The sequence below is a fragment of the Schistocerca gregaria genome, chromosome X (assembly GCF_023897955.1).
Source record: "Schistocerca gregaria isolate iqSchGreg1 chromosome X, iqSchGreg1.2, whole genome shotgun sequence".
In the NCBI taxonomy this organism is placed as follows: Eukaryota; Metazoa; Arthropoda; class Insecta; order Orthoptera; family Acrididae; genus Schistocerca; species Schistocerca gregaria.
Window position 1 is genome coordinate 468,985,760 of NC_064931.1, and position 15,374 is coordinate 469,001,133.

Genomic DNA, 15,374 nt, shown 5'->3' on the forward strand with positions numbered 1-15,374 from the left:
CAGTGTTACGGAAGGGTTCAACAATCTCGTGTGCGAGACAGAGGTGCCTCAAAAACTCAAGAAAAGGCAAGAAACGTACTATCTCATTTTTCATAAATCTCGAGAAATGAAAATAAAGGAAAATTTAAAGAAAATTTGGCTTATTCATAGGAATACCAGCAATCACTCTTCCTGCCGCGTGATTCGCGAATGAAATATGAGTGGAGGAAACTGATAATAGAATATGATTCATCCTCTACCACACGGCGTACTATGGTTCATAGGATACATATGCTGATGTTTAATGTACTCATTCGTTCATTGTTGTCTTTTGTTTATGAACACACACAAAAATTGGCCAGAAATATGAAGGTCAGTCCTACCTATAGAACTGCTTCGTCTCAGTAGACATTTTACCGCACTGTTTTCTTAATTTAGAACAAAGACATTCGGGAGATAAATAATTCCTCGTCTTATTTTCTCTGTATTATTTGTTTTTATTTTATGTCGTTACAGTCGTCAGGTAACGTAGCGTAATGTCGCAGTGTCCGGACAGCAGTAAAGAAGTTTCCTATCGACCAGTCTATAACGTTTATGGTATGTCTGTATAGTTACCGCAGTCGTCCAGGAAGTTATATGTGAGCGGCTGGTTAAATGTGAAAGGGCCCTGACTGCTAGTACGATGGTCAACGGGCCATCAAAAAGCTTTCAACTATGACGGCTTCTACTGCAGGCGTCAACAAGGTTATGGCGGAAGGGAGGAGGGCAAGGACAGCGCACTGTCACCCTCCCCCCGTAATCTGGAATATAGAGTTTTTTATTCACTGCAGTGTGTGTGCGCTTGTGTGTGTGTGTGTGTGTGTGTGTGTGTGTGTGTGTGTGTAAGTGTGAATGATTTCCTGTGATTATATTAAACCTTTCGTTTACCCAATTGTAGTACCTACAGAATTTAGTTCTTATTGTATGACACGTCTCGCAACAGATTAATTCATTTATATTTAGCAGCTCGTGGTCCTGTGGTAGCGTTCTCGCTTCCCGCGCCCGGGTTCCCGGGTTCGATTCCCGGCGGGGTCAGGGATTTTCTCTGCCTCGTGATGACTGGGTGTTGTGTGATGTCCTTAGGTTAGTTAGGTTTAAGTAGTTCTAGGGGACTGATGACCATAGATGTTAAGTCCCATAGTGCTCAGAGCCAACTCATTTATATAAAAAATAGCAGTTTTAGAGTCATGTCTTCCTCCCTCTGCGGGTAAATTTCTGTGACACACATGTTCCTAGGCACGTCCATTTTGACGACCTCCCAGTTTTAGCATCGAAGGATCTGTGTCGTAGTTAAGCAACATATCCAACAGACAACAAGCCATTCACGGTGAAACACACAACTTAGCAGCTGATGGAGCCGTCTTAAGCAGCCCAGCCGTGACATTGAACCTGGAGCAACTTATAATTCCACACTTGGCGTCCATAACGGCTTCATAACGCCAACTATTGACAATGAACAAGATTTCGAAAACTGAAGGAAACATTGACCAATATATAAATATCGCCATAAAATTAGCACTAATGATGAGATAACTCAAATAAATACATTTAAATAAAATTTCATACATAATGAAGAACCTCTTTGTTACATTCCCTCAGTATTTCGAATTATCATTATTGTGATGAAATACTATCAATTCTTTGCACTCTAATTTCAGAATACAGTATCTTCTAACAAAGACATACCAATAGTTGCCTTGAACTATTTCTTAGTTCGGTGCATGTTGCTATTTAATTCATTAATACATTTCAGCACAATGTTAAATAATTCTTACAACTTTTTCAATAAAAAAAATCAATATCACTAATTGCTTCACAGCCACTCTCGAGGTAGGTTTTTCGTAGCCTGTCAATATCCTAGTAGCATGCTATTTTCATCTTCTGTTGTTACAGAATCTTGAAACATAACTAGTCACTCTTCAGCAGGTTAGGCCTACTCCATCCCAGCTATTCTCTCCTCCTTACAAAACTTTCTTAGATTGTTTGATTCCAATTTGATTATTTTCAGCATCCGTACCCTGTAATAAAAAATTTAATGTCTCCTTCTAACTGACACACTTCAAAGCAATCAGCATCTAATACATAATTAATTGTTTTTATGGTATCGGTTATACACACATGTGGCGTGCGCTGGCACCTTAGACTGAATTTCACATGCAGGCAAGTCAACGTCGCTGACATCATCCAACGCAAATACGTCTATTGACATCGTCGCTTCAATGTCACTTGCAGCCAGGGAAGTCTATGACACTGATAAGACCCAACGAAAATATGTTCCACCACAGCTGTAGGAGTATTTGCACTCTAAAACAGGTCAAAAATCAAAAGCGCCAAATCGCTTTAAAATCATGTCAAACAAGTTATTCTTCATGGTCGATAAACTGCCCGTCTTTCGGCAGTCAAAACCTTTGTCTACGCTCACCACACCTGATGGAAAATCAGTCGCAAACCATACGTAATGGGAAATACATGTACTCCTCCGTGCGCACTTGTTTGTAACATGTGCTTCTCTCGCTTTGGTGATTAAGTTTAGATGAAAACACCTATTTAATATAAAAACTAAGGATTTATAACTTATCTAACATTATACCTATATTGTTTACATTGTACTTTAATAGACATTATTTCGACGGATATTTTTGTTACCTCAATATCCTGAGATTCCAGTGTTCTTATTTACCTGTTGGGTCTTGTCGAGCTATGTTTCTTTACACGCATGAAATTTATACCAATGACAATTCTTTAACACAATAACATTGTCTGCTATCATCCACCATTTTGGTTTTTATTCATTACAGGTGAAATGTTAAATTAGTTAAGGTATGGCAACACAGCAGTTTCAAAGAAGAAATGGGTCTCCTCGTACACATTCCCAAGGACGGATTTCAGAATACAAGTGAAGGCAGCACAGCCAGAAGATTATTTGGCGACCCAGATTGCTCTTCTCGAATCACTGGCTTCAGCGTGGATCTAACTAAAATGGTTCAAATGGCTCTGAGCACTATGGGACTCAACTGCTGTGGTCATCAGTCTCCTAGAACTTAGAACTACTTAAACCTAACTAACCTAAGGACATCACACACATCCATGCCCGAGGCAGGATTCGAACCTTCGACCGTAGCTGTCGCACGGTTCCGGACTGCGCGCCTAGAACCGCGAGACCACCGCGACCGGCCATCTAACTAAACGATTGAAAGTAAGCCTAGAAGTGATTTCGAGTGACAACAGCACTGATACTAAGAAATTCGATGCCTTTGCTGGTTAAAAATGGTTCAAATGGCTCTGAGCACTATGGGACTCAACTGCTGTGGTCATCAGTCCCCTAGAACTTAGAACTACTTAAACCTAACTAACCTAAGGACATCACACACATCCATGCCCGATGCAGGATTCGAACCTGCGACCGTAGCAGTGATGCCTTTGCTGGTGAAAGTGCAAAAATGTACACAGATTTGTAGGATTTGTATCCCATGTTATCGTCTCCTCACAAAGGTTTAATGCATGCTACCGCAATCACGTGTAAATTATTTCTGCCTGTAGGCGAATTGTCGAATGAATCAGATGAGGCCCGCAGCAAGCACATAAGGCAATACAGAATAAATTTTGACGTGTGTATTGTAACAGAGATGTATGACCCAGATGGGCACTACTTTAAAATCCATATTTATGTTGAATTAGAGCAAATTATCATCAGGAAACTGTCCCATTTTCGCGAGAGGGAATCAGTGTAATGGTCGCAAGCACACTGTCTTTACCTGTAAATGAAAATGATAGCGACGAAAGTGCAGAGGAAGGCAGGGAAAGAGACGATTACTAACAGTTGGATTCTGGATAAAGATTTGTTGTAATCGCTTGCATGTCAAGATTTTATACTTTGTACCAGGGTCGTTCAATATGTAATGCCCCACATATTTTTTCCTCAGAACGTATTTGTTGTTAAGAGTCAGAATTTGGTGACAATACACATCAATATATCCTGTCCATGTCCTATTTTTCTACGTTATATGGTTGTACGCAAACATTGTGTGAGAGCGTGTATTCTCTGCTGGTAAAAGCTCTTGTACCGTAGACGTAGCAATGTTTCCGGCGCAAAGTGGTGCACCCAGATTTCATGCCCCGTAACGATCCGTGACAGAAAAGCCTCTCCGTCGGTCTCAAAACGCCCCAACAATCAGATGAAATAGCCTTTCTTTGAATCTTGTGGTCCGCTGTGAGCATTCGTGGAACCTATCGTGATCACATCTTTGAATATCCGAGAGCCTCAGTCATTGCAGACTCACTTCCAGTGCTGATTGACAACTGCACAGCCGATTTTCGAGCTGTGATGCGCCGGTCGGCACGAATAATGGCATCCGCACGATTAAGCATGGAGCAGTGGCTGTGACACGACGTCCTGAGCGTGGCTGATCATGGAGCTCTGTTTCTGCATTTACTAGGGCTGTAACTTTCTTTACCCATTGCTCAGCTGTACTCCTATCAACTGCAGCATCGCCATACACTGCACAAAAACATTTATCGATGTTCACCACGGTTTCTTTCTCTGCACACAAGAATTTTCTAACAGCACACTGCTTGTGTCGTGAGACATACGGGGACGCCATTTTGACGCTGTACTACGACTCTGCCATCTGCCAGAACGGTTCGAAACATCACAGGCGCACAGAGCAAATATCAAATGTAAATCACCAATAAGGACGTTTGCACTTTATTTTCACAAGTCTGTCTTGATCACACAGATTTCTTACACTTTATTACCGGTTTCGGCTTACTGCCATCCTCAGATTTGTTACAAAGATACATGTTGTGTAAGTGACAGGTTCAAAAGTCTAATCTAGCAAGTCTTAGTGATACATAAAACATAAAATTATACAATCTTTATAGCCACATATAGCAACCATACATACTATTAAAATATTCTGATGTAAATCATCGTCAAGTTAAACATGGTACGTACTGGTAATACTCAGATTGCGTCTGGTATTTATACAAGAGGCTAATGCCAGCCGAGTGCACTTTAGCTACTGCGCTTATTAAACCAGTGTCGCCCATGTGATGATTAAATTGCGGCATGCCAAGTCATTAGTGCTAGAAAGCCATTGTAAACGAGAAATGCTGGTACATTAATAACCGGTGTAAGCTACCGAATGTTGAATACACACATGCAATTGTGCAAGATTTGTGTTTTACAGGTCTTAGATGTCAATTTTTAGGACAAAGTTCGAAGTCTGTTGCACTTGGTCGATCAATACAGAAACGGTTAATACTGTTTGTGGATGATTCTGGAATTGTAGTTCGGTGATGTCTAGTATGTGCTAGATTGGAGACAGATCTGGTGATCTGGTGATCGAGCAGGCCAAGGCAACATGTCAACACTGTGTAGAGCATGTTGCGTTACAAGAGCGGTATATAGAAGAGTGCCGCGCGGGATAAGCCGAGCGGTCCTGGGCGCTGCAGTCATCGACTGTGCGGCTGGTTCCGGTGGTGGTTGTGGTGGTTAGTGTTTAACGTCCCGTCGACAACGAGGTTATTAGAGACGGAGCGCAAGCTCGGGTTAGGGAAGGATTGGGAAGGAAATCGGCCGTGCCCTTTCAAAGGAACCATCCCGGCATTTGCCTGAAACGATTTAGGGAAATCACGGGAAACCTAAATCAGGATGGCCGGAGACGGGATTGAACCGTCGTCCTCCCGAATGCGAGTCCAGTGTGCTAACCACTGCGCCACCTCGCTCACTGGTTCCGGCGAAGGTTCGAGTGTTCCCTCGGGCATGTGTGTGTGTGTTTGTTGTTAGGATAATTTAGGCTAAGTAGTGTGTTAGCTTAGGGACTGATGACCTTAGCAGTTAAGTCGCATAAGAGTTCACGCACATTTGGACATTTTTGAACATATAGAAGAGCGTTCTCCTGTTGGAAGACACCCCCTGGAATGCTGTTCATGAATGGTAGCACAACAGGTAAAATCACCAGACTGACTGACATGCAGTTCTTCAGTCAGAGTGTGTGAGATAACCACGAGATTGCTTGGCTGTTATTCGAAATTGCATCCCAGACCATAACTCCAGGTGTAGTTCCAGTGTGTCTAGCACGCATGAAGTTTGGTTCCAGCCCATCAACTGGCCTCCTTCTAATCAGGACACGGGCATCACAGGCATCGAAGCGGAACCATCTTTCATCAGAAAACACAACAGGCCTCCAGCCTGCCCTCCAATGATACTACTGAAGTATCAAATGACGGTTGTTTGATGTCAGTTATATCCACGCCAAAGGACATCTGACTTGGAACTATCCTTCAATTAACCAGTTTGTAACGTTACGTTGTATCACTTTGGTGCCAACTGCTGCTCAAATTGCTGCTGCAGGCTCTGTACGATGCTCGAGAGCCGTACGCAGAACGCGGTGGTCTTCCCTCTCGGTAGCGCCACATGGCCGCCCGGAGCCGGTTTTCTTGCGACCATACATTCTCGTAACCACCACTGCCATCATTCATGTTCAGTGGCTACATTCTAGCCAAATCGATCTGTAGTATCGCAGAAGTAACATCAAGCTTCCCTTAGCCCTATCACACGACCTTGTCCAAACTCAATGTGGTGTTGATGTCACCTAAACTACATCAACTCACGATATCCAGTCTCAAAGCTAACTAACGCTCACGACCGTTATAGCGTGTATTTAGAGGAAACCTGATTTGCACCCTCACAGTGGCGCTACTAGAACCACTCTTATGCGACAGTGCACGAAATTTCAATGGACGTCATCTTTCAGTCGTAGGAACACTTTTTTTCCGTTAGGATCTTTTTGGGCCACTGGTACAACAGATCCATGCCAGCGTTTTTAGTATACCGAATTTTCGCGGTGTACCATATCGTGATGAAAAGTATGGGTTAGCAGTATATCGAAAGATATCTTTCAATCTGCGTATTGCCTATAATAAAATTTGTACACTGAGGAGATTCACTACAACCCTGCCTCTCGTGGATATTTTTTCCTATCGTTGTTTATATTTTTTATTATTTTGTTTGGCTTTTTCTGGAGACAATTCAGCCATTTATAGCTACAAATTGATATTCACATTAAAATATTTTGTGATGATCTACTATTAAAAACAAAGTCAATTTATTTTACCTTACATACTGTTATGTATGAAGATGAATCAAAGATCACACCCTAGACCAATTCCAGCGAAGCCATCACTGATCGTAAACTGGGCTTTTTTAAGGTACGACTTAGTACTGTTAAATCTGATGTACACCATTTACGCATAATAAATTTACACAATATCATAACTGACGCTGCAGACATTTTTCCGATTTCTTGCAAGAAACTTGGTACTGCACAAAAAATTCCTGTACTCTCCCAACACATCAGATATTATATGCCCGTAGGTGGAGAAAACCATGTTTTAAATAAGTTTTCACACATTTGTTTTGGGTTGGGTTGTTTGGGGGAAGAGACCAAACTGTGGTCATCAGTCTCATCAGATTAGGGAAGGACGGGAAGGAAGTCGGCCGTGCCCTTTCAAAGGAACACTCCCGGCATTTGCCTGTAGCGATTTAGGGAAATAACGGAAAACCTAAATCAGGAAGGCCGGACGCGGAATTGAACCGTCGTCCTCCCGAATGGCATTTTGTTTCGGTACAGAACATCAGAGCATATATTAGTACACCCCAGTATAATGTGACTTAGATTTATGTTATCTTACAGATACTCACTGCATTCTGAGAGAGTGTCACTCTGATTCTATATAGGTGCACAGGATAGCAATCTTGTAAGATTTCTGGTAATGTCCTATGGGACCAAACTGCTGAGATCATCGGTCCCTAGGCTTACACACAAATTAATCTGACTTAAACTAACTTATGCTAAGAACAACAAACACACCCATGCCCGAGGGAGGACTCGAACCTCGGCCGTGGGTGGCGGGGCGAGGGGGGGGGGGGGGGGGGGGGGGTAACCGCGCTAACCGGGACAAGGCGCCTCAGTCCGCTCGGATACGCAATCTTACCTCAGATATACACGTATATATGACGTCATATGTCGCCTAGAAATATTATTTGGCTGTAAAATGTCTTTGTTGGTATGGAGCGCTATACTGAATCATGCGACAGTTCTTTTTCTGCTGAAATATTTGGCATTGGTGTTTTCATAGCAGATGTACCTCTTTCCTTGAAATGTGGAGGATGTCAGAATGAAGATGTATAAGTACCAATTTCTCTTAAGTAGTATTTTTAATCATGTTAAAGGGGAGATTCTATTTACGTTTCTGTATTTCATGAGTAATTAAACTATGTGATAAATATATCTGTGGGGGGAAATTTTGAGCTTCTATTCAGTAATGACCCTAAAGCATTTCTAGAGTTGGTACGAATTAGACTGTTGTTATTGGACACAAGACTGAAGCAACATAGGTTACCATGATATGCAAGGCTACCCGTTAACAGTTAATGACAAAACACCATGCGCTCCAACGTCATCGAATACTCTTTCATATTCCATGTTTTGTAGATGAGTGATTTCTTAACATTTAAAAGACACTAGTTCTTCTGATGTTTGGCTCTTGAATACGAAAGAATATTTATACGATGTTAAGCTTCTCTGTATTCGTACCATGCCTCCCAAACCAACGTTGATATTACCAGAATCGTAGCTATCCATGTTGAAAAAGGTCTTCATTTTCTTGGTAAAACTTCCATAACGTAGTAAGTAGAGCGACAGGAGCCTGCTACTGCCGCTGCAGTGGGCCGGGAAAAGTCGCAGTCACTGAAATGCTACTAAGTCCTGGGAGAGGGATCACCGCGAGGACACGACCCTGTGATGGTGAAGGCCGCAAATGATGGTGGGGGCTGCTGGCCAGTCCTTGTCAGGGTGGCCCTCTAGTCCCGACAGGCGCTGCTGGACTGCTCATACGTTGACTGAAATCGGCTAGTTTATGCACAAGTCATAAGCACTGCTTTTGTGGTGTTGTACCGCTTTAGGCTAGATACAGGAGAATTTTATGGCCTGAAAGTGTACTAATTGCCCAGCTCGGCCTTCTGAGTCAACACTTTTCTGCTGCAGCACCAGGACTGCAGTGCCAAGCATGGCCAATCTCGGAGTGAATAAACAGCCTTGTTGCTGCAGCGGTACTGTGCCCGCCGGCTGCCTACGGCTTCTGCGATACCTAACTACCAGGCTTCCACAGCATCAGCTTAACCCCGCTGGGACCGCTACAAGTTGAAGACCAGCAATATGTGTTTCACACTTCAGCGACCAAGACCGAGCACAACTCGGGCTCCAACGCTGTGTTCAAAAGAGCGCCCCCGACTATAGGTCGGGCAGCGATTTATCCGACGCGCGAGCCATCTGTAGCTCGAAAAGTGGTCTCATTTCATATGACAGCAGTGTCCAGACGCCTTGCTACCTGTCCCTCGCCATGTGCTGCCATCTGATGTAAATTTGTAGACTTATTTCGAAAGAAACATTAGCAAAAGTAACAGTTGCTGCCTCGCACGGCTGAGCCAATACGTGATCGTGTTGAAGTGATATCACGCTTATTGTATGCCTATGAGAAAGATAGGCTGAGGCGCGTACGTCACGAGAGTAGGCCTAAGCTCGCCAGCTCGCTGAGCTCAGCAGACGAGCTGCGTTTCTAAGAGTTTTAACTCGGAATTAGGTATTTATGCACAAACGAGAATAGCATCTTCTACTAGAATCCGATGTTGTGGACTATTACTGGTTACTAGTACTGCAACGACATACATAACATTGCAGCATGCTGTAATTTAAGATCTGTGCACGACATTAATCGTTTAAGGGCTTATTTATAGCATTCAGTCCCTTATGCTTAACAGTCCTCGCTTCATGCTACCGATAATCATTTTGGCATGATTTTAGTTTTATTGTACCTAATAAAGCCGCTACAAAATAGTAGTAGGCTTCTGGGTTTCTGGTGGTTGTAGTGGTACTATGAATCAGTAAGACTCGACATCAGCGGATTCCAGTAGAAGAGTCAATTCTCTATTGTTGCTAAATACTCAATTGTGAGTCGACAGGTTTATAAATACAGTTCGTCTGCTGAGCTGAGCGACCTCAGACCTACCCGGGACCCACGAGAATAACGGGTCTCGCAACTAACGTATGACCTCACACTAGTCCCATTGTTCGCCCCACTACTTGAACGCACTACTCCGTATGTGCCAGTAGCACTAGATAATGGCATAAATGGCTGGTTTTCTAGCCCCGAAATTCTGTTTCGTGTTTTTGTTCTTTGATATAATGAACCTATTCCGTATTTCCAGCTTCGGAGTTGTAATTATGTTGTAGCAGACCACATAGAGATTTCAACAAAATCAGTGTATAATTGAAAATACACCCACTACACGTCTTAACCTTGTCGTGTACTGTCTACAACTTGCATACATTTACACGAGCTGTCAAGAATTATTAAATACATCACAAATAGTTACTCGCTTGCCACCAGAAATGGCTGCTGGAACTCTTAAGACCAACATTGTCACTTGCTGTGACGTACGCTCCACGGCCTGTCTTTCACGGGAACTCTGGCTTACCCTCGTGACGTACGCAAAGCGGCCTGTCTTTCTCATGCGCCTCGACGGGAGTACTCGTTAGATTTCGCAGTTTGCTGTCATTTCGCTACAAATATTTTGCGTTTGTTGAGCGAAAAAAGAAAATTTGGAATCTCGACAAAACTAAACTGCTCAAGAAGTCACATTGCACCTTTTTTTGGGATGGATTGTTACCCATTCTGTCAATATTATTTTAAAATTTGTACTTTATCATGGCCTAAAGTAAACATGAAAGACAAATCTTGAAACATGGTCTTTTTATCGTGTGTGTATCACTCTTTAAGGTATGCCAATTACGTATGTGCCAGTAGCACTAGATAATGGCATAAATGGCTGGTTTTCTAGCCCGGAAATTCTGTTTCGTGTTTTTGTTCTTTGATATAATGAACCTATTCCGTATTTCCAGCTTCGGAGTTGTAATTATGTTGTAGCAGACCGCATAGAGATTTCAACAAAATAATATGATCGAGTTTTTATCGGGTTAAGGTTTCCTTTTCAGCTCCTGCAACTCGTTTGCTGTGTGTGAGGAACGAGTGCTGTGGTGTTTCAGCTGGTGGAGTCGCGGCCGTGCGAGTCAGTGTGCCTGCAGGAGCCAGTGCGCGAGGATGGCCGCGGCGAGTACCGCATCAAGATGGGCGATTGGCGCCGCTGCCAGGCGCCCAGAAGCATCGTGCCCGCCGGCATGCGCAACTCGCGCCACCGCGGTAAGAGCCCCACAACTGCACTCATATTTAGAATATCACCATCAAAATAAAAGACTAGCCACTCGATTGAAACATCGAAAATAATTTAAACAGGCCTATCAAAACAGAAAGGAAGGTACTGAAGTATTATCCCATTATTTATGACACTATTAAGTTGCCTTATAAAAACTGCGTTTCGGTAATACTAAAGTCACATAAATTTAGGCGTCACAGAACGTGGTGCTCGGAGGCTTTTCCGCTCTGTAAAGCAGGATAGGCGGCGATCTAAGGCACATATGATAGAGGAGTACAAAGCTGGTGCAACGTAAGTGTTTCGGAGCCCAACGTACATTGTTGAACATGGTGCTCCGCAGCAGACGACTCGTACGTGTTTCCGTGTTCATCCAATGACATCGTCCATTACGGTCACAGTGAGCACGGATTGGACCCAGTATCACTGTAAATTTATGGCGTTTCGGGATAAATCACGTATCTTGTTCACCACAACGACACACATGTTCAGACAAACAGTCGTCTAGGCGAACAGCTGCTCGCTGATCCTGACACTGAGTATGTGTTTAAGGAGAACCAAACAGCTGAAGTCATCAGTTTCCTATTCACCCCTCAGAACAGAAGCAGTGCATACAACCTGTCTGCATATTAAGGAAATTCTGTGTGCAAGTGTGAGAGATTGTCCTAGTTGTTTGTGTAGGGTGTATCTGAGGAAGAATATGGGAACCAACCCGGTATTCACCTGGTGGGATGTTGGAAACCCCCTAAAAACCACATGCAGGATGACTGGTACACCGACCCTTCGTCGATAATTCACTGGGCCGATTCGATCCGAGGCTTCTGTAACTCCCCGTCCCTTGAGCGGTCGCGTTAACACGCGTGGCTACTCCCGCGGAAAAGGCTGCTCGACACATGCACCATTCTACATATACATTCACTGATGGCCCAAAACATTATGACAATCTGTTTAACAGTTTGTCCGGATTTCGCGTGAATAACTTGCCATTGATTTGTGTACACGGTGATGGTGCCCGACAGCGACCCCGCTGGGTTCTACCGGACGTACATCGGGCGAATTTCGTCACCAATACATCAACATGAGTTCACTATAATGCTCCTCAAACATTGTGGCATGGTTCTGACTCCGAGACAAGGATAATTAAGCTGCTGAAAGATGACTTCACCGTCGGGGAAGACATCAATCATGAAAGGATGCAGGTGGTTCGCAGCTGTCAGCGTGTCTTCGATTACTACCACAAGTGTCATGCAAGCACAGGAGACTGTCTCCCATAGCATAATACTGCTCCAACTACCCTAAGTTCGTGTCGCGCTGCAAGTTTCGAGCCGCCTTTCACCTCCGTGACGGCGTTTGTGGAGACGAGCATCGACCTAGTGTAAAGAAGATGTGAATCACCCGAAGGGCCGACACGTTTCCATTGCTCGACAGTCGAATCCCGAAGGTCTGTGCCCAGTGAAATTGTAATTAACGATGTCGTTGGGTCAACATTTGCAGACGTAGGGGTATTCTGCCGCGGAGCCCCATGCTGAAGAATGTAGGATGAATGGTGTGCTCCAAAACACTCGTGCGTGCCTCAACATTGTGCTCCTTCAGCATAGGTGTCACAGATCATCGTCTATCCTAATTACACAGCAGACTGCCTCCGAATCCCACGTTCTGTGAAGAGTCGTGGACGTCCAACCATTTAGCACCTAGTGAGAGTTTCACTGTAGATTCTCACGACAGTAGCACGTGAACATTCGACCAGCTTTGCCGTTTTCGAGATACTCTTCAGAGGCTCTGCGTAATAATAATTTGCCGTTTGTCAAAGTCGTTTATGTCAATCGATTTCCCCATCTGCAACCCATTATCTTCGCTATGGGATTACCCGGTCGCTTCAGACTTTTGCTGTGGCGTCACATGTCCGCAACATTACCAGGAGGGATTCAACGTCGCGGTGTGCAGTGAGTGGTCATGATGTTTTGGCTTAACAGTGTAAATATTCGTCAAGCCACCTTACGGTGCGTGGCGGAGGTTACTGTATATCACTATTAGTCATTTCCTTTCCTGTTCCTCTCGTAGACAGATCGAGGGAAAAACGAGTAATTGTAAGCTTCCATACGAACCTTGATTTCTCTCATCTTATCTTGTTGGTCCTAACACGAAATGTACGTTGCTGACATAAAATTGGCCTGCAGTCCGCCTTAACTGCTGGTTCTCCAAATTTCCGTAATGGTGCCTTCGAAAATGGCGTCTCCTGCTCACTTATGATTTCCAGTTAAGTATCTCTGTAATACCTGTGTCCTGATCGAACCTACTGGTAACTAATCTAGCAGCCCACCTATGAATTGATTCTATGTCTTTCTTTAATCCGACCTGGTGGAAATCCCAAACATTTGAACAGTACTCAATAATGGGTAGCACTATCGTTCTATTCGTTGTCTCGTTTATAGACGAGCTACATTTCCCAAAATTTTCCCAATAAAACGAAGTCGAGAATTCGTCTTCCCTACTACCAACCTTATGTACTCATTCCATTTCATATCTTTTTCAGTGTTACTCATAGGTATTTGATCGATGTTACTGTGAAACATCACACTTCTAATGCTGTATTCGAACGTTACAGGATTGTTTTTCGTACTCATACGCAATAACTTAATTTTTTCTGCATTTAGAGCAAGCCGCCACTCGTAAAACAAACTATAAATTCTATCTAAGTCATCTTGTATCCTCTTGAAGCCATTTAATGACGACACCTTCCTGTAAATCACAGCGTCATCAGCAAACAGTCGTAAACTGCTGCTCACCCTGTCCGTCAGATAATTTATGGACGTCTTCCTGAGACCTGGCTGCATTTCTCGTCAATTTGTTTGCAACAGATTTTATGGACCCGTTAAAGAGAAAGTGAAATTAAATGCACAAACATTTTGGAATTCGTAAAAAAAATATTATGAGTTTCAGGAGTGCCTATTGCAATGGACGTTTGGTCTTGGAAAGGAAGCGAAAAATTTAAGAAAATTACGTTATTGATGGTTTGCTTAACACAATACAGCCTTATTAGACAGAGATCACTTATACACTGATTATAAATTTAAAAAAGACATTAACTGTGACAATCTTATTTTTGATGATACTCGAGAAACATTTATTCTGTGATTTTAGACAGAGGAAAGCTGAACAGCGTTGTCACATTATTTTGGTTTTCATCGAGCAGCCGGTACTCTTACACCTTGTGCTATTTTTCAACTCAGTCATTTCTGGCTAATGGGCTACAGTTGAAGAGCAGTAGCTTCCCCTTTTAGGAGTTGAGTCCTCATCTTGTTCTTCAAACTGTTGTTCATCTTGCCCACTTAACAAATAGTCTGAAATTCTTAGTTCGAAATCAAGATACTGCGGGATACTCTACTTTGGCTGATAATTCTTAATTCGGTCAATCCTTTATTGATTACAACTATTTGCATTTCCGGTATCTATGTTCAAATGTGTGTGAAATCTTATGGGACGTAACTGCTAAGGTCATCAGTCCCTAAGCTTACACACTATTTAAACTAAATTATCCTAAGGACAAACACAGACACACACACACACACACCCATGCCCATGGGAGGACTCGAACCTCCGCCGGGACCAGCCGCACAGTCCATGACTGCAGCGCGTAGACCGTCGGCTAATCCCGCGCGGCCCGCTATCTACGAGGTGAAGCATAGTTTTTACAGTCCACTCTCTGGTTTTAGTACAGATCCTATAAAAACTCATTATCCTGTCAATCACGTTTATGCCACCCATATTTTTGCTGTAGAGACCGATTACTGCTGGAAATTGGAAATGTATGGTAAGTTCCTATGGGACCAAACTGCCGAGGTCATCGGTCCCTAGGCTTACACACTACTTAACCTAACTTAAACTAACTTACGTTAAGGACAACACACACACCCATGCCTTAGGGAGGACTCGAACGTCCAACGGGGGCAGCCGCGCTAACGATTACTGCTGGGCGAAGAACCTGAACGTATATCACATCTATCTTCGACTGCCTTTGACATTGACCCATAAAGCTGCTTCCCAGTCTTGGTTGTTGAATTTATGGCTGGCTGTTAGTCATATT

The 15,374-nt window shown here is 43.3% G+C and overlaps 1 protein-coding gene across 10 annotated transcripts in view; it reads left to right on the forward strand.

Moving 5' to 3' along the window:
* Window positions 1-15,374, forward strand: part of LOC126297914 (thrombospondin type-1 domain-containing protein 7A-like) — a 1,219,654-nt gene that overhangs the window by 615,130 nt on the left and 589,150 nt on the right. For all 10 annotated transcript variants that reach the window (XM_049989225.1, XM_049989222.1, XM_049989223.1 and 7 more), the window contains one exon: window positions 11,127-11,280. In XM_049989225.1, coding sequence (XP_049845182.1) covers window positions 11,127-11,280 — 154 coding nt within the window. The remainder of the gene's footprint in view (window positions 1-11,126; window positions 11,281-15,374) is intronic.